Source organism: Mustelus asterias, chromosome 16, assembly GCF_964213995.1.
Source record: "Mustelus asterias chromosome 16, sMusAst1.hap1.1, whole genome shotgun sequence".
In the NCBI taxonomy this organism is placed as follows: domain Eukaryota; kingdom Metazoa; phylum Chordata; class Chondrichthyes; order Carcharhiniformes; family Triakidae; genus Mustelus; species Mustelus asterias.
The window spans coordinates 12,175,026-12,200,005 of record NC_135816.1 but is presented as its reverse complement, the minus strand read 5'-3'; the positions used below and the strand labels follow the sequence as shown (position 1 = coordinate 12,200,005).

Below are 24,980 nucleotides of genomic sequence, written 5' to 3'. Positions count from 1 at the left end.
AAGAGGTGTGTATTGTCTCCAGACAGTGAGACTCTGCAGGTCCAGGCAAGCTGTGGGGATTACAAATAGTGTGACATGAACCCAATATCCTGGTTGAGGCCGTCCTCATGTGTGCGGAACTTGGCTATCAGTTTCTGCTCAGCGACTCTGCGCCGTCGTGTGTCGTGAAGGCCGCCTTGGAGAACGCTTACCCAAATATCAGAGGCCGAATGCCCGTGACCGTTGGAGTGCTCCCCAACAGGAATAGAACAGTCTTGCCTGGTGATTGTCGAGCGGTGTTCATTCATCCATTGTCGCAGCGTCTGCATGGTTTCCCCAATGTACCATGCCTCGGGACATCCTTTCCTGCAGCGTATCAGGTAGACAACGTTGGCCGAGTTGCAAGAGTATGTACCGTGTCCCTGGTGGATGGTGTTCCCACGTGAGATGATGGCATCCGAGTCGATGATCTGGCGCATCTTGCAGAGGTTGCTGCGGCAAGGTTGTGTGGTGTCGTGGTCACTGTTCTCCTGAAGGCTGGGTAGTTTGCTGCGGACAATGGTCTGTTTGAGGTTGTGCGGTTGTTTGAAGGCAAGAAGTGGGGGTGTGGGGATGGCCTTGGCGAGATGTTCATCTTCATCAATGACATGTTGAAGGCTCCGGAGGAGATGCTGTAGCTTCTCCGCTTCGGGGAAGTACTGGACGACGTAGGGTACTCTGTCCACCGTGTCCCGTGTTTGTCTTCTGAGGAGGTCGGGGCGGTTTTTCGCTGTGGCGCGTCGGAACTGTTGATCGATGAGTCGAGCGCCATATCCAGTTCTTATGAGGGCATCTTTCAGCGTCTGGAGGTGTCTGTTGCGATCCTCCTCATCGGAGCAGATCCTGTGTATACGGAGGGCTTGTCCGTAGGGGATGGCTTCTTTAACGTGTTTAGGGTGGAAGCTGGGGAAGTGGAGCATCGTGAGGTTATCCGTGGGCTTGCGGTATAGTGAGGTGCTGAGGTGACCGTCCTTAATGGAGATGCGTGTGTCCAAGAATGCAACCGATTCCGGAGAGTAGTCGATGGTGAGTCTGATGGTGGGATGGAACTTGTTGATGATGTCATACAGTTGTTTCAGTGATTGTTCACCATGAGTCCAAAGGAAGAAAATGTTATCGATGTATCTAGTGTATCGCATCGGTTGAAGGTCCTGTGCGGTGAAGAAGTCTTGTTTGAACCTGTGCATGAAGATGTTGGCATTTTGAGGTGCGAATTTAGTCCCCATGGCTGTTCCGTGTGTCTGGATGAAGAACTGGTTGTTGAAGGTGAAGACATTGTGGTCCAGGATGAAGCGGATGAGTTGTAAAATTGCATCTGGAAACTGGCAGTTGTCGGCACTGAGGCCGTTGCAGCAATACCATCGTCGTGGGGGATGCTGGTGTAGAGTGCCGAGACATCCATTGTGACGAGGAGCGCTCCTGGTTCAACTGCTGGTTGCTCTTGCTCAACTGCTGCTCCTGGTTCAATTTCAAATGAGCCATTGTTCCAATAGGCAAAGAGGTTAATTACATTGAGGTCCTTTTGAAGTTCCTTCCTGAATCCTCCTGTGTGTGAAGCCAGGTGAGGTGGGTGAGGTTCTTAACAAGTTCTTTGCATCAATATTCACAAAGGAGAAGGATGTGGTGGATGGTGAGTGTAGAAAGGAGGATGTTGACATTCTAGAACATGTTGAGACAAAAAGGGAGGAGGTAGTGGACGTTTTGAAAAACATTAAGGTGGCCAAGTCCTCAGAGCCAGATAGGGTCTATCCCAGAATACTGAGAGAAGCGAGGGAAGAAATTGCTGAGGCCTTGGCCAGAATCTTTGTATCCTCTTTAGCCATGGGTGAGGTACCAGAGGATTTGGTGGCACAGTGATTAGCACTGCTGCCTCACAGCTCCAGGGACCCGGTTCGATTCCCAATTTGGATCACTGTCTGTGTGGAGTTTGCACATTCTCCCCGTGTCTGCGTGGGTTTCCTCCAGGTGCTTCGGTTTCCTCCCACAGTCCAAAGATGTGTGAGCTAGGTTGATTGGCTGTGTTAAAATTGTCCCTTAGTGTCCCAGGATGTGTAAGTTAGTGGAATTAGTGGGGTAAATATGTGAGGTTGTGGGGATGGGGCCTAGGGTGGTATTGTTGTCGGTGCAGACTCGATGGGTTGAATGGCCTCCTCCTGCACTGTAGGATTCTATGATTGGAGGTAGCTAACATTTTTCTTCTGTTGAAGAAGGGCAGAAGAGACAATCTGGGATATTACAGGCCTGTCAGCCTTACATCAGTGGTGGAGAAATTATTGGAGAAGATTTTTAGAGACAGGATGTACTCTCATCTGGAAGAGAATAGGCTTATTAGCGATAGGCAGCATGGTTTTGTGAAGGGAAGGCAGTGTCTCACAAACTCGATTGAGTTCTTTCAGGAAGTGACAAGAAAAATTCATAAAATCTACAGTGCAGAAGGAGACCAATTGGCCCATCGAGTCTGCACCGACCACAATCCCAGCCTGACCCTTTCTCCGTAACCCCACATATCTACCCTGCTAGTCTCCCTGACACTAAGGGGCAATTTTCCATGGCCAATCAACCTAAACCACACATCTTTGGAGTGTGGGAGGAAGCCGACGTAGACACGGGGAAAATGTGCAAACTCTACACAATGACCTGAGGTCGGAATTGAACCTGGGTCCCTGGTGATGTAAGGCAACAGTGCTGACTACTGTGCCACCATGCTGCCCCACCACTATGCCATCAGAGGAGGGCAGTGAATGTTGTATACATGGAGTTTAGTAAAGTCTTCCATAAGGTTCCTCATGGTAGGTTGATACAGAAGATGAAATTTTATGGGATCCAAGGTGAGCAGGTAAGATAGATACAAACCTGGCTTGGGCATAGAAAGCAAAGAGTAGCAGTGGAAGGGTACTTTTCTAACTGGAGGTCTGTGACAAGCGGTGTTCCACAAGGGTCATGCTGGGGCCTCTGCTGTTTGTAATATATTTGGAGATTGCGTATAATTCTGGTCAGCACACTACCGGAAGGATGTTGATGCATTGGAAAGGGTGCAGAAGAGATTTACCAGGATGTTGCCTGGTTTGGAAGATGTAGACTATGAAGAAAGGTTGAACAAACTTGGATTGTTTTAATTGGAACATTGGAAGATGAAGAGGAACCTGATAGAGATTTACAATATTATGACAGGCTTGGATAGAATGGATAGTCAGAGTCTGTTTCCGAGGGTCGAAGGGTCAATTACTCGGGGGAGCAGAGGTTGAAAGTGAGGCGGGGGGGAGGAGGAGGAGTTTGAAAGAGATGCAAGGGGCAAGTTTTTCACACAGGGTGGTGAATGGTTGGAACGCGCTGCCAGAGAGATGGTGGAAGCACAACGTTCAAGAGGCATCTGGATAGATACATGAATAGGCAGGAAACAGAGGGATATGGACCACATAGAGGCAAGAAAATATTAGATTAGAGAGGCATCTGTGTCGGCACAGACTTGGTGGGCGGAAGGGCCTCTTCCTGTGCTGTTACTGTTCTTTGTTCTCTTCTCTCAGTAACTAAGGAAGGTTTAGTGAACAGCCCCGGAGGAGTCTGTGATCCACTCTGGCAATAAGTCTGACCAGGTCTGAACCCAACGCACTGATGTGAAAGTGTCTGTCCATATCTCTGTTTTACAAAAGGCTTTTACACTCAATTTAAAAGTTTTAAAAACAAAAAAGTACCTTTTCTTAAAAATAAAAGTCACCTTTGAAATCAATATTATAGCTACACATTTGTGATATATAGTAGAATAGAAATAGCAATCAATCCAATGCAGAATTTAGGAGAGACTCCTTTCTCCAGAGTGGTTAGAATGTGAAACTTGCTACCATGTGGAACGTTGGGACAAATAGTATTGATGCATTTAAGGGGAAAGCTAGAGAAGTAAATGAGGAAGAAAGGAATAGGAAGAGGATGAAAATAGATTCTTGGAATATTAACACCAATGACCAGTTGGGATGAATAACCTGTTTCTTTGCTGTCAGCTCAATGTAATTCTGTGTAATGATTGTGCATGTTTTTGTCTTAATTAGGATCAAAATCCAGGAACCGTCACCAGGGCATCAAATTCTGTTCCAGGATCAGGCCCAGGGACTCAGCCTCCGCCTGTTTCTATAGCTGGTAACCATGGAAATGTCACATACCTTGGTAACCAGCAGCAAGCTGCTGCCATGAAACAGCAGTTGCAGCTGATGGAACAGCAGAAGCAGCAATACTTGCAGAGACAGCAACTACTGGCAGAGCAGGTACGTAATGAAAGTAATAGAACATAGAAAAAATACAGCACAAACAGGCCCTTCGGCCCACAAGTTGCGCCGGTCATGTCCCTACCTACCTAGGCTTATATATAGGCTTACCTATAACCCTCAATCCTATTAAGTCCCACGTACTCATCTAGAAGTCTCTTAAAAGGCCCTATCGAATTTGCCTCCACCACCACTGACGGCAGCCGATTCCACTCATCCACCACCCTCTGAGTGAAAAACTTACCCCTGACATCTCCTCTGTCCCTACTCCCCAGCACCTTAAACCTGTGTCCTCTCGTAGCAGCCATTTCAGCCCAATAAATGTTTATTTATTAGTCACAGGTAAGGCTTACGTTAACACTTCAATGAAGTAACTGTGAAATTCCCCTGTGAGGTTGCGTCTAGGTTCTACATTGTACGAAGGAGGAGAACTCCGTGACTTAATGTTTTTGAAATGAAGAACTGAGTCTACTTCCCATCAGTGCTAACTGAAATGTGGTTACTGTGTGAAATCACGCAATGCACGTTTGGGCAAGTGCTATGAGGGGCAAAGTCTCTTACTAGTTAGTTTGTTGCAGTATAACTGAAATTGGCGCAGAGTTGAGTATAAAATGTCAAACAAAAACACAATCCTGGAGAAACTCAGCAGGTCAGGCAGCATCTGTGGAAGGAGCAGCAGAGTTAACGGAAGAAGATTCATACAGACTCAATATTTACTGTGATTCGTTCTTATCGATGCTGTCTGACTTGCTGTGTTTTTCCAGCATTTTCTGTTTTTATTTTAGATTTCCAGCATCCGCAGTATTTTGCTTTTATAAAGTGTCATGCACTGAAACAGAAAATGCTGGAGGTCACACAGCATCTTTGGAGACAGAAATAAAGTTTCAGGCCGATGGGTATTTTGTCAAAACAGCAGCCGACGCAGGCAGTGGGTTTGTAGCGTGAATGGAAGGGTTGTGTGGAAGTTCAAGCTGCAGGTGCATTGTAAATGGTTTGAGTTCTGATGGAAGGTCATCAACCTGAAACGTTAACTCTGTTTCTCTCTCTCTCCACGGATACTGCCCGACCTGGGTATTTCTAACATTTTATGTTTTCATTTCAGTTTTCAGCATCTGCTGTACTTTGCTTCTATAAACGTGATGGATTTTCTTGTTATTCTTGAAACTTTAAATGTTGAAGTGATTAAATTGCTTGTCCCTGACGTGAAAATGTAACCTGCATCTTGAGTGCATGCACACCAAGATGCCCTTGGGCTGGGAACAGGGTGATTGTTTCATTGGAAAAGCCAGGATCGGAGAGGGGCGGAGGTGCAATATTCAATTAATGGATTTAACCAGACTGGTCTGAACCGAGGAGGGCAGGTGGAGTGAAACCCAGAAGAGAGACAAAGACTTGCTGACTTAATAAAAATTATATAAATTCTTGTGCATTCTTATTGTAGGTGACAGTACCTGAAAATATGTTTGCAGTGACATAAGAACTAGGAACAGGAGTAGGCCATCTGGCGCCTCGAGCCTGCTCCGCCATTCAATAAGATCATGGCTGATCTTTTTGTGGACTCAGCTCCACTTACCCGCCCGCTCACCATAACCCTTACTTCCTTTACTATTCAAAAATGTATCTATCCTTGCCTTAAAAACATTCAATGAGGTAGCCTCAACTGTTTCACTGGGCAGGGAATTCCACAGATTCACAACCCTTTGTGTGAAGAAGTTCCTCCTCAACTTAGTCCTAAATCTGCTCCCCCATATTGAGGCCATGCCCCCTAGTTCTAGTTTCATCCGCCAGTGGAAACAACTTCCCTGCTTCTATCTTATCTATTTCCTTCATAATCTTATATCTTTCTATATTCCATTCTTCTGAATTCCAATGAGTATAGCTTCAGTCTACTCAGTCTCTCCTCATAAGCCAACCCTCTCAACTCCGGAGTCAACCTAGTGAATCTCCTCTGCACCCTCTCCAGTACCAGTATAACCTTTCTCAAGTAAGGAGACCAAAACTGTACACAGTACTCCAGGTGTGGCCTCACCAGAACCTTATACAGCTGCAACATAACCTCGCTGTTTTTAAACTCCATCCCTCTAGCAATGAAGGGCAAAATTACATTTGCCTTCTTAATTACTTGCTGCACCTGCAAACCAACTCCTTGTGATTCTTGCACAAGGACACCCAGGTCCTTATGCACAGTAGCATGCTGCAATTTTTTACCATTTAAATAATAGTCCATTTTGCTGTTATTCCTACCAAAATGGATGACCTCACATTTACCAACATTGTACTCCATCTGCCAGACCCTCGCCCACTCACTGAGACTATTTATATCCCTTTGCAGACTTTCAGGTTCCTCTGCACACTTTGCTCTGCCACTCATCTTGGTGTCATCTGTGAATTTTGACACACTACACTTGGTCCCCAACTCCAAATCATCGATGTAAATCGTAAACAATTGCGGTCCCAACACTGATCCCTGAGGCACACCACTAGTCACTGATCGCCAACCAGAAAAACACCCATTTACCCCCACTCTTTGCTTTCTGTTAACCAATCCTCTATCCATGCTAATATATTACCCGTAACACCATGCACCTTCATCTTATGCAGCAGCCTTTGGTGCAGCATCTTGTCAAATGCCTTCTGGAAATCCAGATATACCACATCTGCAGATTCCCCATTGTCCACTGCGCATGTAATGTTCTCCAAAGAATTCCACCAAATTAGTCAAACATGACCTTCCCTTCATGAACCCATGCTGCGTCTTCCCAATGGGACAATTTATATCCAGATGAGTCGCTATTTCTCCCTTGATAGATTCAAGCATTTTCTCTACTACAGAAGTTAAGCTAACCTGCCTATAGTTACCCGCCTTTTGTCTACCTCCTTTTTTAAACAGTGGCGTCACATTTGCTGTTTTCCAATCTGCGGGAACCATCCCAGAGTCCAGCGAGTTTTGGTAAATTATCACTAGTGCATTTGCTATTTCAGCCGCCATCTCTTTTAGACACAATGGATTTTATTGAAGAGATTGTTTCAGAGCTTGAAGTAAGTCCATGACTTTGTTGCATCATCAGTGGAGTTTATTGGATGGTAGTAACCATGAGCCAAAAAAACCCCACTCATTGTGGACATTCTTCGACCAGCACTTTGAGTTCCCGCCAGTTACTACTCTGCAAGCATGCCAAGTTTATATTACCTGTGGAGAAAACATGGATGAAATCATCACTGGACCTCTATATCCTATAGATCCGTTCAACCTGAAAATTATACGCAAATTACATTACAGCTTAAATTCTTTCAAAGCTGTAACACTTTTTAAAATGCAGCTTTTGTTTTGGTCTGAATGTGAAGAGGACAAAATGAGGAAAATTAAATATGCTGCATCATCTGAATTTGCCACTAATTTGGATCTTTATTCACAAGTCTGAATCTTGGGGCATTTCCCATTGTCAATCTGTGTCCCAGCATGTTGGAAATTAGTAAGTTTGATAGCTGTTAAGTTTAGGAAACTTAACTAGCCTGCAATTTGGAACATGTAATGCAATAGACTTCGCAAAGAGTTGTTTGTATTGTCAACTCTATTCAAAGAAATGTTTTTGAAATAATAAAATAAATTTGAGGCTCCATCGTATCTGATACAGTTTTGACTGACCTGGTCAAAACACATGTCACAAGCAAGCTATGAATAGATATTTTAATTTTGGCAGATTTTTTTGATAAATATTTCAGTAGATTGGTTGTAAATATTAATTTAAAATGTTATTGAATCATGTGACATAGAACAAGACCATTCAGCCCACATTGGCGATACAAACTTTTTACCAAAGTGCTCCATTCTCTTGTTCTTTCTCACATGGCCCAGCACAGTATTCCTTGTCAAGTATTTATCCAATTCCCTTTTGAAAATTGCTATTAAATGCTATTTTCAGACAGTGTACCAGATCATAACGTTAAAAAAGAACCCCGTTTTTGCCAATTATCTTAAATCTGTATCCTCTAGTTCCTAATCTTCCCTGCAATTGGAAATCGTTTCCCCTATCTACCATATCAAAGCCCTTCATGATTTTGAACATCTCTGTAAATATCCCTTTAATCTCACTGTCGCAAGGAGAACAATTCCAACTTCTGTAGTCTCTCTACATATCTTAAAATCCTTCCATTCCTGCGACCGTTAATAAACTTCCTTCACAGCAAGTCCATGGCCTTGACACAATTTCTAAAGTGAGATGCCCAGAATCTGATCTAATACCTTGGTTAGAAACCTGGGTTCTGTTTTTATAAGCCATAGCTTCTTTGTTTTTATACTCTATTAATTGTAAACAAGGATACTTTTGCTTTCATAATGAAACATAATTCCCTGTTTTATTACAAATTTACCTGGGCTTTTGACTTGGAGGCAGGGAAAAAGATGAAATAAGGTCGCTGAATTTAATTAGTGACTTCTGGGATCATATCTACTGCTGGATTGAAATAATTACATTTCTAAACTCCAATCACAGTTCACATTACATTCCATGCTTCATTAAAGCATCCAAACACGTGACAAGTGTGCTAGTTTTCCAAGTTTCATGTGAGCACTTTTAATCTAAGAACGGGTTCATGAAGGGCGGATCATGTTTGACTAATTTGGTGGAACTCTTAGAACCATAGAAAATTACAGCTCAGAAACAGGCCTTTTGGCCCTTCTTGTTTGTGCCGAACCATTTTTTTGCCTAGTCCCACTGACCTGCACTTGGAACATTACATGCGCGGTGGATGATGGGGAACCTGTGGATGTGGAGTACTGGATTTCCAGAAGGCATTTGACAAGGTGCCACACCAAAGGCTGCTGCATAAGCTGCAAGGTGTTACGGGTAGTGTATTAGCATGGATAGAGGATTGGTTAACTAACAGAAAGCAAAGAGTGGGGGTAAATGGGTGTTTTTCTGGTTGGCGATCAGTGACTAGTGGTAGGCCTCAGGAATCAGTGTTGGAACTGCAATTGTTTACGATTTACATAGATGATCTGGAGTTGGGGACCAAGTGTAGTGTGTCAAAATTCGCAGATGACAATAAGATGAGTGGCAGAGCAAAGTATGCAGAGGACACAAAGTCTGCAAAGGGATATAGATAGTCTAAGTGAGTGGTGAGGGTCTGGCAGATGGAGTACAGTGTTGGTAAATATGAGGTCATCCATTTTGGTGGGAATAACAGCAAAATGGGCTATTATTTTAATGGTAAAAAATTGCAGCATGCTGCTGTGCAGACCTGTGCATGAATCACAAAACGTTGGTATGCAGGTGTAGCAGGTAATTAAGAAGGCAAATGGGATTTTGTCCTTCATTGCTAGAGGGATGAAGTTTAAAAATAGCGAGGTTATGTTGCAGCTGTATAAGGTGCTGGTGAGGCCTCGCCTGGAGTACTGTGTACAGTTTTGGTCTCCTTACTTGAGACTTACTCCTTACTGGCACTGGAGGGGGTGCAGAGGAGATTCTCTAGGTTGATTCCGGAGTTGAGAGGGTTGCCTTATGAGGAGAGACTGAGTAGACTGGGGCTATACTCATTGGAATTCAGAAGAATGAGGGGAGATCTTATAGAAACATATAAGATTATGAAGGGAATAGATAAGATAGAAGCAGGGAAGTTGTTTCCACTGGCGGGTGAAACTAGAACTAGGGGGCATGGCCTCAAAATAAGGGGAATCAGATTTAGGACTGAGTTGAGGAGGAACTTCTTCACACAAAGGGTTGTGAATCTGTGAAATTCCCTGCCCATGTGAAGCAGTTGAGGCTACCTCACTGAATGTTTTTAAGGCGAGGATAGATAAATTTTTGAACTGTAAAGGGATTGGGGGTTATGGTAAGCGAGCGGGTAAGTGGAGCTGAGTCCACAAAAAGATCAGCCATAATCTTATTGAATGGCGGAGCAGGCTCGAGGAGCCAGGTGGCCTATTCCTGCTCCTAGTTCCTATGTTCTTAAGGAAGATCATGTGGGAAAGTGTTCTTTTCATCACAGTTACCTTCTCCTTAAACATACTATAGATTCCTACAGTGCAGAAAGAGGCCATTCGGCCCGCCAATTTAACCTGCACCGATTCTCCGAAATAACATCCCACCCCTGCCCTTCCCTCTGCCCTATCCCTGTAACCCCACACATTTACCATGGCTAATCCACCTAACCTACACAACTTTGAATCAACCTGCCTTTTGAGAACTTTTGTTTTATTTTGCCTGTTGGTTTTAGTTGGTATTGTGAAGTGGGCCTACTTGAAGCCACAACTCCCATTCTGCCATATCCTTTACTTTAGAACCATAGAATCCCTACAGTGCAGAAGGAGGCCATTCGGTCCATTGAGTTTTCATTGACCCTATGAAAAAACCTGGGCCCACTTCCCCACTCTATTCCTGTAAGTCTGCACATTGATCATGGCCAGTCCACCTAGCCTGCACATCTTTGGACTGTGGGAGGAAACTGGAGCATCTGGAGAAACCCACGCAGACTGAAACTGAAAACATGATTCTTTGCGGTCTTGCTGTTTGAGTCTTGAGTGTCCCATTGACTGGGCAGTGATAAATTCATAGCAAAAAATTCCACACCTGGTCTAATCTGTAGATTGGAATTAATCGCAGCAATCCTTAACGGATTATTTCATATGTTTCAGGAGAAGCAGAGGAAACAGCAGGAACAACAGTTGCAGAGGCACCTCACCAGGCCCCCACCTCAATATCAAGATCAGCAGCAAAACCCGTATCGTGTTGAGCAGGTTAGCCAGTTTCCGGGTAAGTGTGGTTAATGTTGGGCTAATGTTCTATCTCGAGGCAGTGATGAATGCTAATGAAATTCATGATAGAAACATAGAAGGTAGGAGCAGGCGGAGGCCATTTGGCCCTTTGAGCCTTCTCCGCCATTCATCACGACCATGGCTGATCGTCCAACTCAATAATGAGCCTCACATCTGTGTGGGTAAATTGTTGGAAGGTATTTTGAGAGGATCTATAGCATTTAGAGATGCAAGTACTGATTAGGGACAGACAGCATGGCTTTGTGAGTGGAAAATCATGTCTCACAAATTTGATTGAGTTTTTTGAAGGGGTAACCAAAAAGTTAGATGAGGGTAGTGCGGTTGATGTTGTCTACATCGACTTTAGCCAGGCCTTTGACAAGGTGCTGCATGGCAGATTGTTGCATAAGGTTAAATCTCACGGGATCCAGGGTGAGGTATCTAAATGGATACAAAATTGGCTTCTTGACAGAAGCCAGAGGGTGGTTATAGAGAGTTGTTTTTCAAACTGGAGACCTGTGACCAGCGGTGTCCCTCAGGGATCAGTGCTGGGTCCACTATTATTTGTCATTTATATTAATGATTTGGATGAGAATATAGGGGGCATTGTTAGTAAGTTTGCAGATGACACTAAGATGGGTGGCATAGTGTACAGTGAAGAAAGTTATCTCGGATTGCAACGGATCTTGATCAATTGGGCCAGTGGGCTAACGAATGGCAGATGGAGTTTAATTTAGATAAATGCAAGGTGATGCATTTTGATAGATTGAACCAGGGCAGGACTTACTCAGTTAATGGTAGGGCGTTGGGGAGAGTTACAGAACAAAGAGATCTAGGGGTACATGTTCAAAGCTCCTTGAAAGTGGAGTCACGGGTGGACAGAGTGGTGAAGAAGGCATTCGGCATGCTTGGTTTCATCGGTCAGAACATTGAATACAGGAGTTGGAATGTCTTGTTGAAGTTGTACAAAACATTGGTAAGGCCACACTTGGAATACTGTGTGCAATTCTGGTCACCCTATTATAGAAAGGATATTATTAAACTAGGAAGAGTGCAGAAAAGATTTACTAGGATGCTACTGGGACTTGAAGGTTTGAGTTATAAGGAGAGGCTGGATAGACTGGGACATTTTTTTCTGGAGCGTAGGAGGCTGAGGGGTGATCTTATACAGGACTATAAAATAATGAGGGCACAGATCAGCTAGATAGTCAATATCTTTTCCCAAAGGTAGGGGAGTCTAAAACTAGAGGACATAGGTTTAAGATGAGAGGGGAGAGATACAAAAGTGTTCAGAGGGGCAATTTTTTCACATACAGGGTGGTGAGTGTCTGGAACAAAGCTGCCAGAGGTAGTAGTAGAAATGGGTACAATTTTGTCTTTTAAAAAGCATTTAGACAGTTACATGGGTACGATGGGTACAGAGGGATATGGGCCAAATGTGAACAATTGGGATTAGCTTAGGGGTTTAAAAAAAAGGGCGGCATGGACAAGTTGGGCCGAAGGGCCTGTTTCTATGACTCTAATATATAATCCTGCTTTCTTCCCATAACCTTTGATCCCTTTTGTCCCAACTGCTATATTCAGCCACCTCTTGAATACATTCAACGTTTTGGCATCATCTTCTTCCTGTGGTAATGAATTCCACAGGCTCACCACTCTTTGGGTGAAGAAATGTCTCCTCATCTCCGTCTTAAATGGTCTACCCCGAATCCTCAGACTGTGACCCCTGGTTCTGGACACTCGCACCATTGGGAACATCCTTCCTGCATCTACCTTGTCCAGTCCTCTTAGAATTTTATAAGTCTCGGACATAGCCCCTCATTCGTCTGAACTTCAGCAAAAAGAATTCTAGCCTAGTTAATCTCTCCTCATACATCAATACTGCCAACCCCAGAATCAGCCTGGTAAACCTTCGCTGCACTCCCCTGAGAACAAGGACATCCATCCTCAGAAAAGGAGACCAAAACTACACACAGTATTGTAGATGTGGCCTCACGAAGGTTCTGTATAATTGCAACATCACATCCCTACTTCTCGCAATGAAGGCCAACATAGCATTTGCCGCCTTTACCACCCGCTGCTATACCTGCATGCTTACCTTCAGCGGCTGGTGCACAAGGACACCCAGGTCCCTCTGCACACTTCCCTCTCCCAATTTACAACCATTCAGGTAATAATCTGCCGCCTTGTCTTTGCTTCCAAAGTGAATAACCTCATTTATCTAAATTATATTGCATCTGCCATTGATGGGATCCAGGATGAGGTATCTAAATGGATACAAAATTGGCTTCTTGACAGAATGTGATGTGGAGATGCCGGCGTTGGACTGGGGTAAACACAGTAAGAAGTCTCACAACACCAGGTTAAAGTCCAACAGGTTTATTTGGTAGCAAAACCCACTAGCTTTCGGAGTGCTCGCTGCTCCTTCGTCAGGTGAGTGGGAGTTCTGTTCACAAACAGGCATATAAAGACACAAACTCAATTTACAAAATAATGGTTGGAATACGAGTCTTTGCAGGTAATCAAGTCTTAAAGGTACAGACAATGTGAGTGGAGAGAGCGTTAAGCACAGGTTAAAGAGATGTGTATTGTCTCCAGACAGGACAGTTAGTGAGATTTTGCAAGCCCAGGCAAGTCATGGGGGTTACAGATAGCGTGACATGAACCCAAGATCCCGGTTGAGGCCTTTCCTCGTGTGTGAAACTTGGCTATCAGTCTCTGCTGAGCGACTCTGCGTTGTCGTGTGTCGTGAAGGCCGCCTTGGAGAACGCTTACCCGAAGATCAGAGGCAGAATGCCCGTGACCGCTGAAGTGTTCCCCAACAGGAAGAGAACACTCTTGCCTGGTGATTGTCGAGCAGTGTTCATTCATCCGTTGTTGTAGCGTCTGCATGGCCTCCCCAATGTATCATGCCTTGGGACATCCTTTCCTGCAGCGTATCAGGTAGACAGCGTTGGCCGACTTGCAAGAGTATGTACCATGTACCTGGTGGATGGTGTTCTCACATGAGATGATGGCATCCATGTCGATGATCCGGCACGTCTTGCAGAGGTTTCTGTGGCAGAGTTGTGTGGTGTCATGGTCACTGTTCTTCTGAAGGCTGGGTAGTTTGCTGCGGACAATGGTCTGTTTGAGGTTGTGCGATTGTTTGAAGGCAAGAAGTGGGGGTGTGGGGATTGCCTTGGCGAGATGTTCGTCTTCATCAATGACATGTTGAAGGCTCCGGAGAAGATGTCGTAGTTTCTCCGCTCCGGGGAAGTACTGGACGACGAAGGGTACTCTGTCCACCGTGTCCCGTGTTTGTCTTCTGAGGAGGTCGGTGCGGTTTTTCGCTGTGGCGCGTCGGAACTGTCGATTGATGAGTCGAGCGCCATATCCTGTTCTTATGACAGAAGCCAGAGGGTGGTTGTAGAGAGTTGTTTTTCAAATTGGAAGCTTGTGACCAGTGGTGTGCCTCAGGGTTCAATGCTGGGTCCACTGTTATTTGTCATTTATATTATTGATTTGGATGAGAATATAGGAGGCATGGTTAGTATGTTTGCCAAGATTGGTATCTCTGATTGCAACCGGATCTTGATCCATTGGGCCAGTGGGCTGACGAATGGCAGATGGAGTTTAATTTAGATAAATGCGAGGTGATGCATTTTGGTAGATTGAACCAGGGCAGGACTTACTCAGTTAATGGTAGGATGTTGGGGAGAGTTACAGAACAAAGAGATCGAAGGGTACATGTTCATAACTCCTTGAAAGTGGAGTCACAGGTGGACAGAGTGATGAAGAAGGCATTCGGCATGCTTGGTTTCATCGGTCAGAACATTAAATACAGGATTTAGGACGTCTTGTTGGAGTTGTACAAGACATTGGTAAGGCCAAAGTTGGAATACTGTGTGCAGTTCTGGTCACCCTATTATAGAAAGGATATTATTAAACTAGGAAGAGTGCAGAAAAAATTTACTAGGATGCTACCCGGACTTGATGGTGTGAGTTATAAGGAGAGGCTGGATAGACTGGGACTTTTTTCTCTGGAGCATAGAAGGCTGAGGGGTGATCTTATCAAGGTGTATAAAATAATGAGGGGCACAGATCAGCTAGATAGTCAATATATTTTCCCAAAGGTAGGGGAGTCTAAAACTAGAGGGCATAGGTTTAAGATGAGAGGGGAGAGATACAAAAGTGTCCAGAGGGGCAATTTTTTCACACACAGGGTGGAGAGTGTTTGGAATAAGCTGCCAGAGGTAGTAGTAGAGGCAGGTACAATTTTGTCTTTTAAAAAGCATTTAGATAGTTGCATGGGTAAGATGGGTACAGAGGGATATGGGCCAAATGTGGGCAATTGGGATTAGTTTAGGGGTTTGAAAAAAAAGGCGGCATGGACAAGTTGGGTCGAAGGGCCTGTTTCCATGCTGTAAACCTCTATAACTAGTCCACTCGTCCAACCTGTCCAGATCATTCTGAAGGATCTCTGCATCCTCGTCACAGTTCACCCTCCCACCCAACTTGGTATCATCGGCAATCTTTGAAATGTTACATTTTGTTCCCTCATCCAAATCATTAATATATATTGTGAATTGCTGATGCAATCTGAAAACTTGATGAAAGATTATTTTCATTCAGTCTGACGTTGGCTGACGTAGTATCACAGCATAATGGAAGGTGGTTATCGTTGTGGGTTTTCTCAGCTGCCAGACCTCCTCAGGGTAGTGTGCTAGACACACTTCCTGCCACAGCCGGAAAGACGTGCTGGTTCGATGCATTGGCAATGCTAAATTCTCCCTCTGTGTGCTCGAACAGGCGCCGGAGTGTGGCGAGTAGGGGATTTTCACAGTAACTTCACTGCAGTGTTAATGTAAGCCTGCCTGTGACACTGATAAATAAACTTAAAATTTAAACTGGATTGAACCATGCTTAGCTACTTTGTCAATAACCATCTCTCCACAAGTGAGTAATGTTCACTGATAATTGCAGTGTTCAATACAGTCATAACTTGTCAGGTTGCTGAAGCAGTACATGTCCGAACATTCACATGGGCTGACAAGTAACATTTGTGCTACCCAAGTGCCAGGCATTGACCTTCACCAATAAGAGCAAATCTGGCAGTCTCCCTTTGACATTCAATGGCATTACCATTGCAAAGTCCCCACTATCAATAGCCTAACGGTTAGAAACTTAACTGGACCAGCCATATGGAAACCGTGTTCACAAGTTAGAACTGGGAATTCTGTGACTGGTAACTCACCAACTGACTGTCCACTATCTACAAGGCACAAATCAAGTGTGTGATGACGTACTCTCCACTTGCCTGGATGAGTAAGCTCCACTGATGCTCCATACTCAATGCCATCCAGGGCAAAGCAGCCTGCTTGATCCCCTCAAAAGCATTCTATGCCCGTCTAATTTTTGCCCTCTATGTAGCTTAGGGATGTCTTGGACAATTAGGGATGAGCAACAAATGCTGGCCTGGCATGAACATATTTTTTAAAAATTGAGATCATTCTTCTACGCTACGCTAGATTTTGTGTTGAACACGTTGCTGAGGTTCTGTTACAGCTGTCCCTCTTTCATTGAATCATAGAAATGCACAGCACAGTAGAACACCATTAGCCCATCGTGGCTTTGCTGGGTTTTTTGAAAGAACAGTCGTGCTTAATCCCACATCCCTTTTTGTCTTAACTTTTTAAATTCTTCATCTTCAACCACTTGTCTCATTCACTTTTTAAAATTATTTATGGAATCAGTTTCTACATCTTTTTAGCAAGTGTTCCACTTTCCAACACTTGATATTTCCTACTTATCTTCCTTCTAGATCTACTGTGAATTATTTTTAATCTATGACCACAGTGTTGACACAGCTTTTCTGTCAGCAGATCAGTTGTGGTTCAAGCTTCCTCCACACAGTTCTGTCTTATTCATAGCATCTATAAACAGACCACATTTAGCCAAATATATGAAGCAAAGGAATGAGCAAGACTGTGGGAAAAGAACAGAGTAGTTGGATTGATTTTTCAAGAGCAGAGTTGGAAGAGTCCAAGTCACTGTTAAATTCTGGCTCGAAGACTACTTCTGTATTAACGTTAGCTTTTTTGGAGCGATGCTGTGAGATAAAGACAGAAATTCTGTTATCTTTGCCTGCATCAGAATTGTTCAGCTCTCTGGTCAAAGTAGTAACCTAACTTTTTATTCATTGTGCGTGTTTGCAGCACCTTTGGTTGCTTGTTGATTTCCATTTTCTTATCTCGATGACTGACAGCTGCTTTATCATCGTGTAAGGCTCCTAATTAAATTCCTTAACTGGGGTGGTGAGATTGATTCTTTTGACATTATTTTCTTCAAGTGCTAATGTACAATCCTATAGTGCAGAGGGAGGCCATTTGGCCCATCAAGTCTGCACCAACCACAATCCCACCCGGGCCCTATCCCCATAACCCCATGCATTTATCCTAGCTAGTTCCCCTGACACTAAGGGGCAATTTGACATGGCCAATCCACCTAACACATCTTTGCGCTGTGGGAGGAAACCGGAAAAAGCCCATGCAGACACGGAGAATATGCAAACTCCCCAGTGATAGTGACCCAAGCCGGGAATTGAACCCAGGTCCCTGGCGCTGTGAGGCAGCAGTGCTAACCACTGTGCCACCGTGCCGCTACGGTGGTAAATATGATTTAGGATAGCCAGATTAATAAGTTTGCTGCACGATTCATCCCTGTTAATTCAGCCATTTTGGTGTTTTCCAGTGGTTTAAATTAAGTAATTTTAATTTAAATGCCACAGAAACATTCAGACTTGAGTAGCTATTTAATTGTATAATATTGCAACTTGAGGCAGCGTCCAGTCAATGTGCTGCTTCCATTTTAAAAATTCATTGCATGTTGACCACAATCTGCAAAGATCGACATTTCTTGTCCATTTGCGGTTGCCCTGGCAACCAAATATCTTGCTAGGTCTCTTCAGAAGGCAGTTAAGGGTCAGCCGCATAAACATGGAGGTGGGCCTGGGTAAGATGCTCTTTCAGAGAATCGGTGCAGACTTGATGGGCAAAATAGCCTCCTTCTGCATTGTAGGGATTCTATGATTTCCTTCCCTAAGCTAGAGATTTTATATTTTTTAGACAGTTTGTAGTCACTTTTATTGAAGGCTAGCTTTTTATTTCTAGGTTTTTAAAAATGGTTTATTACTCCAGTAATGTAACCACTACAGTACCATATCCCTTAACTCTATTCCTACCGATCACACCTCTGTCCTAAAAAGCACTTGGTGTAGATAGAAGTTCCATTGTAACATGTTTGTCAGACATAACAGAATTAAATGCCAGGGCCATAGTGCAACCTGACTCCTTTACCCTTCCCTGTTTATTGAATCCACTCACTTCGAGCATCCTCAATCTATATCCCATTGGTTGCTTTTGATGGACAAGGCAGTCAAAGGTTATGGGGGACAGACAGGAAAATGAAGTCAAGACCATATCCAAATCAGCCATGGCATTATCGAATTATGGAGCAAGTCCTATGTTCCTACAACAACGGCCGTACAGACTTTGTCTTCACCAAGAAAGGTTTCACACCTGTAGGCTACAGCAAAGAAGCTGCATGCTTAGACTTTCGCTGCTTCAAATCTTGGTTACACCATACTAACGTACTGTGTGTAATTTTGACTGACATAAAGAGGCACGAGAGAGGATGCAAGACTGATACCAGAAATGTGTGGATATAAAAATCAGGAAAGTATTAACTGGCTGGGCCTTTTCTCTCTTTAAAAAGGTGACTGAGAGGGTGATTTGATTTATTGTTGTCGCACGTATTAGTATACAGTGACAGTATTGTTTCTTGCGTGTTATACAGACAAAGCATACCGTTCATAGAGAAGGAAACAAGAGTGTGCAGAATGAAGTGTTACAGTCATAGCTAGGGTGTAGAGAAAGATCAACTTAATGCAAGGTGTAGGCCCATGGGGGCGGCACAGTGGTTAGCACTGCTGCCTCAGCGCCAAGGACCCGGGTTCAATTCCAGCCTCAGACCAATGTCAGTGTGGAGTTTGCACATTCTCCCCGTGTCTACATGGGTTCCCTCCGGGTGCTCCGGTTTCCTCCCACAGCCCAAAGGTGTGCAGGTTAGGTTGCTTGGCCATGTTCAGTTGCCCCTTAGTGTCAGGGGGATTAGCAGGTAAATGAGGGGTTACGGGAATAAGGCCTGGGTGGGATTGTGGTCAGTGCAGACTCAATGGGCCGAATGGCCTCCTTCTGCACTGTAGGCATCCTATGATTCAAAAGTCTGACAGCAGCAGGGAAGAAGCTATTCTTGAGTCGGTTGGTACGTGACCTCAGGCTTTTGTATCTTTTTCCCAACGGAAGAGAGAATGTCCGGGATGCGTGAGGTCCTTAATTATACTGGCTGCTTTGTCGAGGCAGCAGGAAGTATAGACAGAGTCAATGGATGGGAGGCTGATTTGCATGATGGATTGGACTACATTCACGATGTTTTGTAATTTCTTGCAAGTGGGGTCTTTGAAATTGAGAGATTGTGCTGGAGTGAATAATGAGTGTTTTTCCACTTTTGGCAAGAAGATAACTAGAGGCCAACACTATAGTTACCAAGAAATCCAATGGGAAATTTAGCAGAAAAATCTTTTGACCCAATGAATGTTGAGAATGTGGGGTCTTGCTATCACAGGAAATGATTGAAGAAATTGTTTAAATTAATATTTTAAAGTTTGTTTATTTATTAGTGTCACAAGTAGGCTTACATTACTGTGAAAATCCCCTAGTGGCCACACTCCGTGCCTGTTTAGGTACACTGAGGGAGAATTTAGCATGGCCAATGCACCTTAACCCACACGTCTTTCAGACTGTGGGAAGAAACCAGAGAACTTGGAGGAAACCCACGCAGACACGGGGAGAACATGTAGACTCCGCACAGACAGACCCAAGCTGGAAATCGAACCTGGGTCCCTGGCGCTGTGAGGCAGCAGTACTTGACATTGTGCTGCCCTAAATGTACTTGAGAATAAGTTAGACAAGCATATGGAAGAGAAGGGGAAAAGGTGATTGTTAGCCAATAAGAAAAGATGGGAGGCAGCAGGGGAGTGGAGCATAAACATAGGCAGGGGCTGATTGGCCTGTTTGTGCCATTAATTCTATGTAATTTAGAGGCAGCTGTGAGTGCCTGTTTGAGTTCCTTGGCTGTCGGATACATCTACCTCGTGGGATGAAATTCCAGTGCTGCATGCAGCTGGCAGTTGACTGACTTTAAATATCCAGCTCAGCGCTCTCAAATTTAACTTAGCAAGATGACTTTTCCCCACAAGGCATTGCAGACGGTGCTGAAAACAGCACCTGCTGTCTCTCAACCACAACTACCCCTTGTTGCTTCTATCAGTTGCAGGATGGTAGGCATTCCTACAGTTACATCAGAGGGTTTTCAAATGACCAGTTATCAAAAGATCATTTCTTTTTTGAATATTTATAACCGCGAGTTTTACGTTCTGCTGATTGTAGAAGAGGTGAGTATAATTTTTAAAATTCCCTGATTTATGATGAGAGGAATTTTATTCCTTCTGACGCTTTCTGAGGATGAGCTCTTTAGACAGTGGACTGAATCACATGCCTGATACACGGAGCAGAAATATGATTAGCTCCTTTTGGCGAATTGGTTTGCATTTTCCAGCAAGATGCGGTTGAATAGCTCAGAAACCAGGTCGAGTTCAACTTCAGCTGAAATGGCCAGCAGTCTTTTGGGCAGGAAATTTAAATTAACCACAGGCAGCAAAATTTTCAGCAGGTTGAATGTTGTTTAAAAACCCCAAGGATTGCTGCAAAAGTGACATGTTGTCAAAGCTTTTCATCTTGTACTCATCAGGACATTCCGCAGGAAGGCTAATGTAAAGGGAGCAACAATTTATACTTTGTGAGAAGAGTGCTTATTGATTGGCAAGTGGTTTCTGGTGCATTCTCCATAGCAACTCCTTTACCAGACTCCACTTGTCTACCAATCAGCACTCTTCTATGAAGTGCATGTTGTTGTTTCCTTTTATATTTGGTATTCCTGTGAGTTTCCTGATGAGTGTAAGAAGAAAAGTTTCGACAACGTCTTTTTTTTTTAAGCAATACTTGGGTTAAGTATTCTTGTGTGATTATAATTTGAAGGAATAGACTGTACTTGAAACTCTGTCATTGTGATGGTGACGTTCCTCTAAAAGTCCGAGTTGAGTCCTGGTGCGATATTGCCATTTAATACTTCATTTTCTCTTTTTACTCATGCTCCTCCCCAAGTCGTTAAAATTGTGCTGAGTGCGCCATCATATTTTATAGCATGTAATGTTCTGCTGTTAAAATAGTCAGGAATCGCCCTTGAGGCTGGGTGTTTTGAGAGATGATATGGTATTAAAAGGAGGATATATAGTAACTGAAAAAGTAACCAGTTACAGTCTGCTCATTAGGAAGGGAAGCCAAGTGGTCAACAGTTTAGTGGGTATACAGTCGAAAGCATGGGTGGGTCGCATGGGCAAAATAAACTTGAATGGTGAAAAGGGAGAGAGAGAAAATAAGGAATGATGTGGATTCGAGCCAGGGAAAGGGGGATGTCGAACAAAGTGCTCACTGTATTTAAGCTTTTTTATGCGCAATACTTCATTTGTTTATCAAATTATGAACAGCTATAAGCAAATCATTTCCTTTGCATTCTGATTCACAGTATAAAGAATATTGTTTTCTCCATGTATTGTGGAAGGTTTAATTATGTTAAAGGGCAATAGTGCATGGGTTTATGGCCACCTCCAAGGAACACATCACCCTGATGTGGGCATGTATCACTGGGGGAGAGCCTTCACTGCAAAGGTCCAAGATGTCCCACCACTATCTTGGCAAGGTAGTTAAGAGAATGGCACTGAATGTGGCCCTCCCAGCATCATCCACACCAGATAACTTCTTTTAAGTGAACACTGCACAGAAGGTTAGTTGGTGCATTGAGTCACCAGCTTAATCCGTTCACTAATTGTCACTTTCCACTGCAAATTTTTGAAAAGCAATTAACAAAAAGACTTTCACTTCTATAGCTCTTTGCACAACTTCAGAACATCCCAAAGCACTTTACAACCAATGCTTTTCAGAATAACCGTTCTTGTAATGTGGGAAAAGCAGCAACCCAACAAGGTTCTACAGACAATAATGTGATAACCAAATAATCAGTTTTGATGTTGATTGAGGGTTTAGCATCCTAGGAATAAGTATTTCCAGGTTATTGGGAAGAACTCTTGCTGTGCTTTAAAACAGTGCAGTTTGATCTTTTACACCACCTTAAGAGGGAGGGCAGGGCCTGTGTTTAACGACTTACCTGACGGGTGGTGCTTCCAAAAGCGTAGCACTCCCTCAGCAGAGGAAGTATCAACCTGCATTACATGCCCCAATCTTGGAATGTAGTTGCAACTCATGACATGACCCAGGCCAGAGTGCCGCCCGCTAGCTGCCACAATAGCCCAGAATATAAGTTTTTATTAATGGAAGGAGACACAAAATGGAGCTGCACAGTAAATTGTAATTGAGGCAGCCACATCTTTGCTTGCTAATGGTACTTTGGTCAGGAGCAGAGGAGGTTATTTTAATGGGAGCTTTCTGTTAATAAAGCTTGTCGGTTCTGTTACTGGGAGATAATTTTCTCAATGTGTTCCTTTTCACAGGTTCGACTCAAGTTCTTCCAACAGTTGGAAATCTGGCTGCTGCGAATGCAAGTAGTTCACGGTTATTTTCTCAGAATCAAAACATGATCCAGATTGGGCAAAGCCAGAGTTCTGTCTCCTCCAGTAGCCCTGCTGCTGGTCAGTCAGAGCTAGGAGTGCCTCAGTATGGTAATATGCACAATGTCCAACAGGGAATGTATAATGTAGGGTCAAATATGAACCAAATACTTCCACATTCTGCCCAGAGCACAATTGGAAATGGGCAGCATCCAAATCCATTGCAGAGACAGCCTAGTATGACTCAAGGAGCTTCTATGGTAACAGGATACAGTCAGAATCATCTCAGCAGCTCCACCCTTGCACAACAGCAACATAAGGGAACCGTGAGCCAGACTGTATCAAAGACCCACTTGCAGAGGTTACCAGGTGCTGTGGCAAACCAAAATCCAACATGGCAGCATCAACCCTTGCAAAGCATGAATAACCAAAACCAAACCAACAGCAATCTAGTAGCATTCAGCAGTACCTCAACTTTCCATGTACGGCCATCTCGCCCCAAATTTTCCAGCCAGCAGTTTGTGCAGGGACTGCCTCGAGCAGGTCTCACTGCAGTCAGACCAGTGGGATCCATCAACTCAACTGTTGGTGGCCAAGTGATGCCTACATTAGGTGGACCTCTGACACGGACAAACCAGCCCTCTCAACAGACTGTCCCTAGTTTGAACCAGTCCATTCCGGACATGACGAGCTTTGCTTCTGGTCAGCAAATGGCCACGAGGAACAACCTCCAATGCAACCAGGTTTACCAGGTAAGAAACACCAGCCAGGAACTACCTTTTAGCTATGGTAACCAGTCTGGTGGTGGCATGATTCAGGGGTTACCTGGAGACACAGACCTGATGGACTCCCTATTGAAAAACAGGACTACAGAGGAATGGATAATCGATTTGGATGAGCTTTTGGGATCTCACCACTGAAGGACAAATCGCTCACTTAGTGTAGAATCAGTGGGAATAAGTGTAATTTTTGACTTTTTTTATATAAGCAAAATGGGACCAAAAATAAAACTGTAACAAAACGTCTGTGGGACATGACAGGTAAAAATGTATGGTTGGGAACATTTTTATGAGCAAATTTTTAAAAAAATACTATTTTACTGTCAAATCAGATTGCAAAACTTTTATATTTAAAAAAAAAAGTTTTTTTTAAGTTCCTTTATTATACACTGGTTGCTCCTTACCAGTCAGGAAATCCATATCCAATCACTTTGAGCAAATTTCTTTGCACCCTATCAGCTTTCAAACTCAAGCTTGCAGTATCAGAATTAAATAAGGCAAGTGGAGATTGCTAGTGTTTATAGAAAAAGAAGACTTGTGAAGCCAATGAGGAGGAGCACATATCTAAAAAATCATCATCTACAGTTGATCTCTTCTCCATTTCAAGAGTTTTCCATTTTATTTCAGATTTTCCTCTTTTATATCTCAGTCAGCACTTTATAATTTGTCTTGTCTCCTTAGCTTTGGAGGTCTCCTGTTCTTGTCATCCAACTGCTTCACAAAAGGGAAGTGATCTGTAATGTCATTGCCGGAGTTACCACATTTTTAAGAATGGAAGAACCATTAACATTTTGCTGAGGTTTTTTTCGATGATGCTCTTTGAGTTGAATCATTAGAAAGCTACAACACAAGGCTGACCGGGAGCCATCCAGCCTAATTCCACTTCCTGACAGTTGATCCATAACTTTGTAGGTTACAACGCGTTAGGTGCATGTCCAAGTTATTTCTAAATGTTATGAGAGCTTCTACCTCTTACTGTCTTTCAGGCAGTGAGTTCCACCCCTCCCCTGGGTGGAAAGAAATTCCCCTTGCATCCCTTCTAAACCTCCTACCTCTTATCCTAAATCTATGCTACTGATTATGGACCCCTCAACAAAAGGGAATAGGGCTTTCCAATCCACTCTAGTTAGACCCCTCACAATTTTATATTCTTGCGTTAGGTCTCCTTTCAACCACCTCTTCCAGTCTTTCCTCGTAACTAAAATTCTCCAGTCCAGGCAACATGCACAATTTCGATCATATCTTTCCTATGTTGCTGTGACCAGAACTGCACTCAGTACTCAGCTAACTACTGCTTTATGCAGTTCCATAATAGCCGCCCAACTCTTATATTCTGTTTTAGCTAGTAAAGAAGAAGATCCTGTTTTCCTTATCTACCCGTGGTTCCTACTTTTACTGTGTTCTCAACTTACTGCCATGTCATTTTAGTGTACGTTGATCCATTCTGAGCT

General features: G+C 43.7%; 1 protein-coding gene across 1 annotated transcript in view; it reads left to right on the top strand.

Moving 5' to 3' along the window:
• The window catches only part of maml1 (mastermind-like transcriptional coactivator 1), a 66,548-nt gene extending 42,693 nt beyond the window's left edge, over window positions 1–23,855 (top strand). Inside the window, exons 3-5 of the mRNA XM_078231798.1 lie at window positions 4,062–4,274; window positions 10,909–11,026; window positions 22,694–23,855. Of these exons, the coding sequence (XP_078087924.1) occupies window positions 4,062–4,274; window positions 10,909–11,026; window positions 22,694–23,670 (1,308 nt within the window). The 3' untranslated portion in view covers window positions 23,671–23,855. The remainder of the gene's footprint in view (window positions 1–4,061; window positions 4,275–10,908; window positions 11,027–22,693) is intronic.
• Window positions 23,856–24,980: the final 1,125 nt, after the last annotated feature.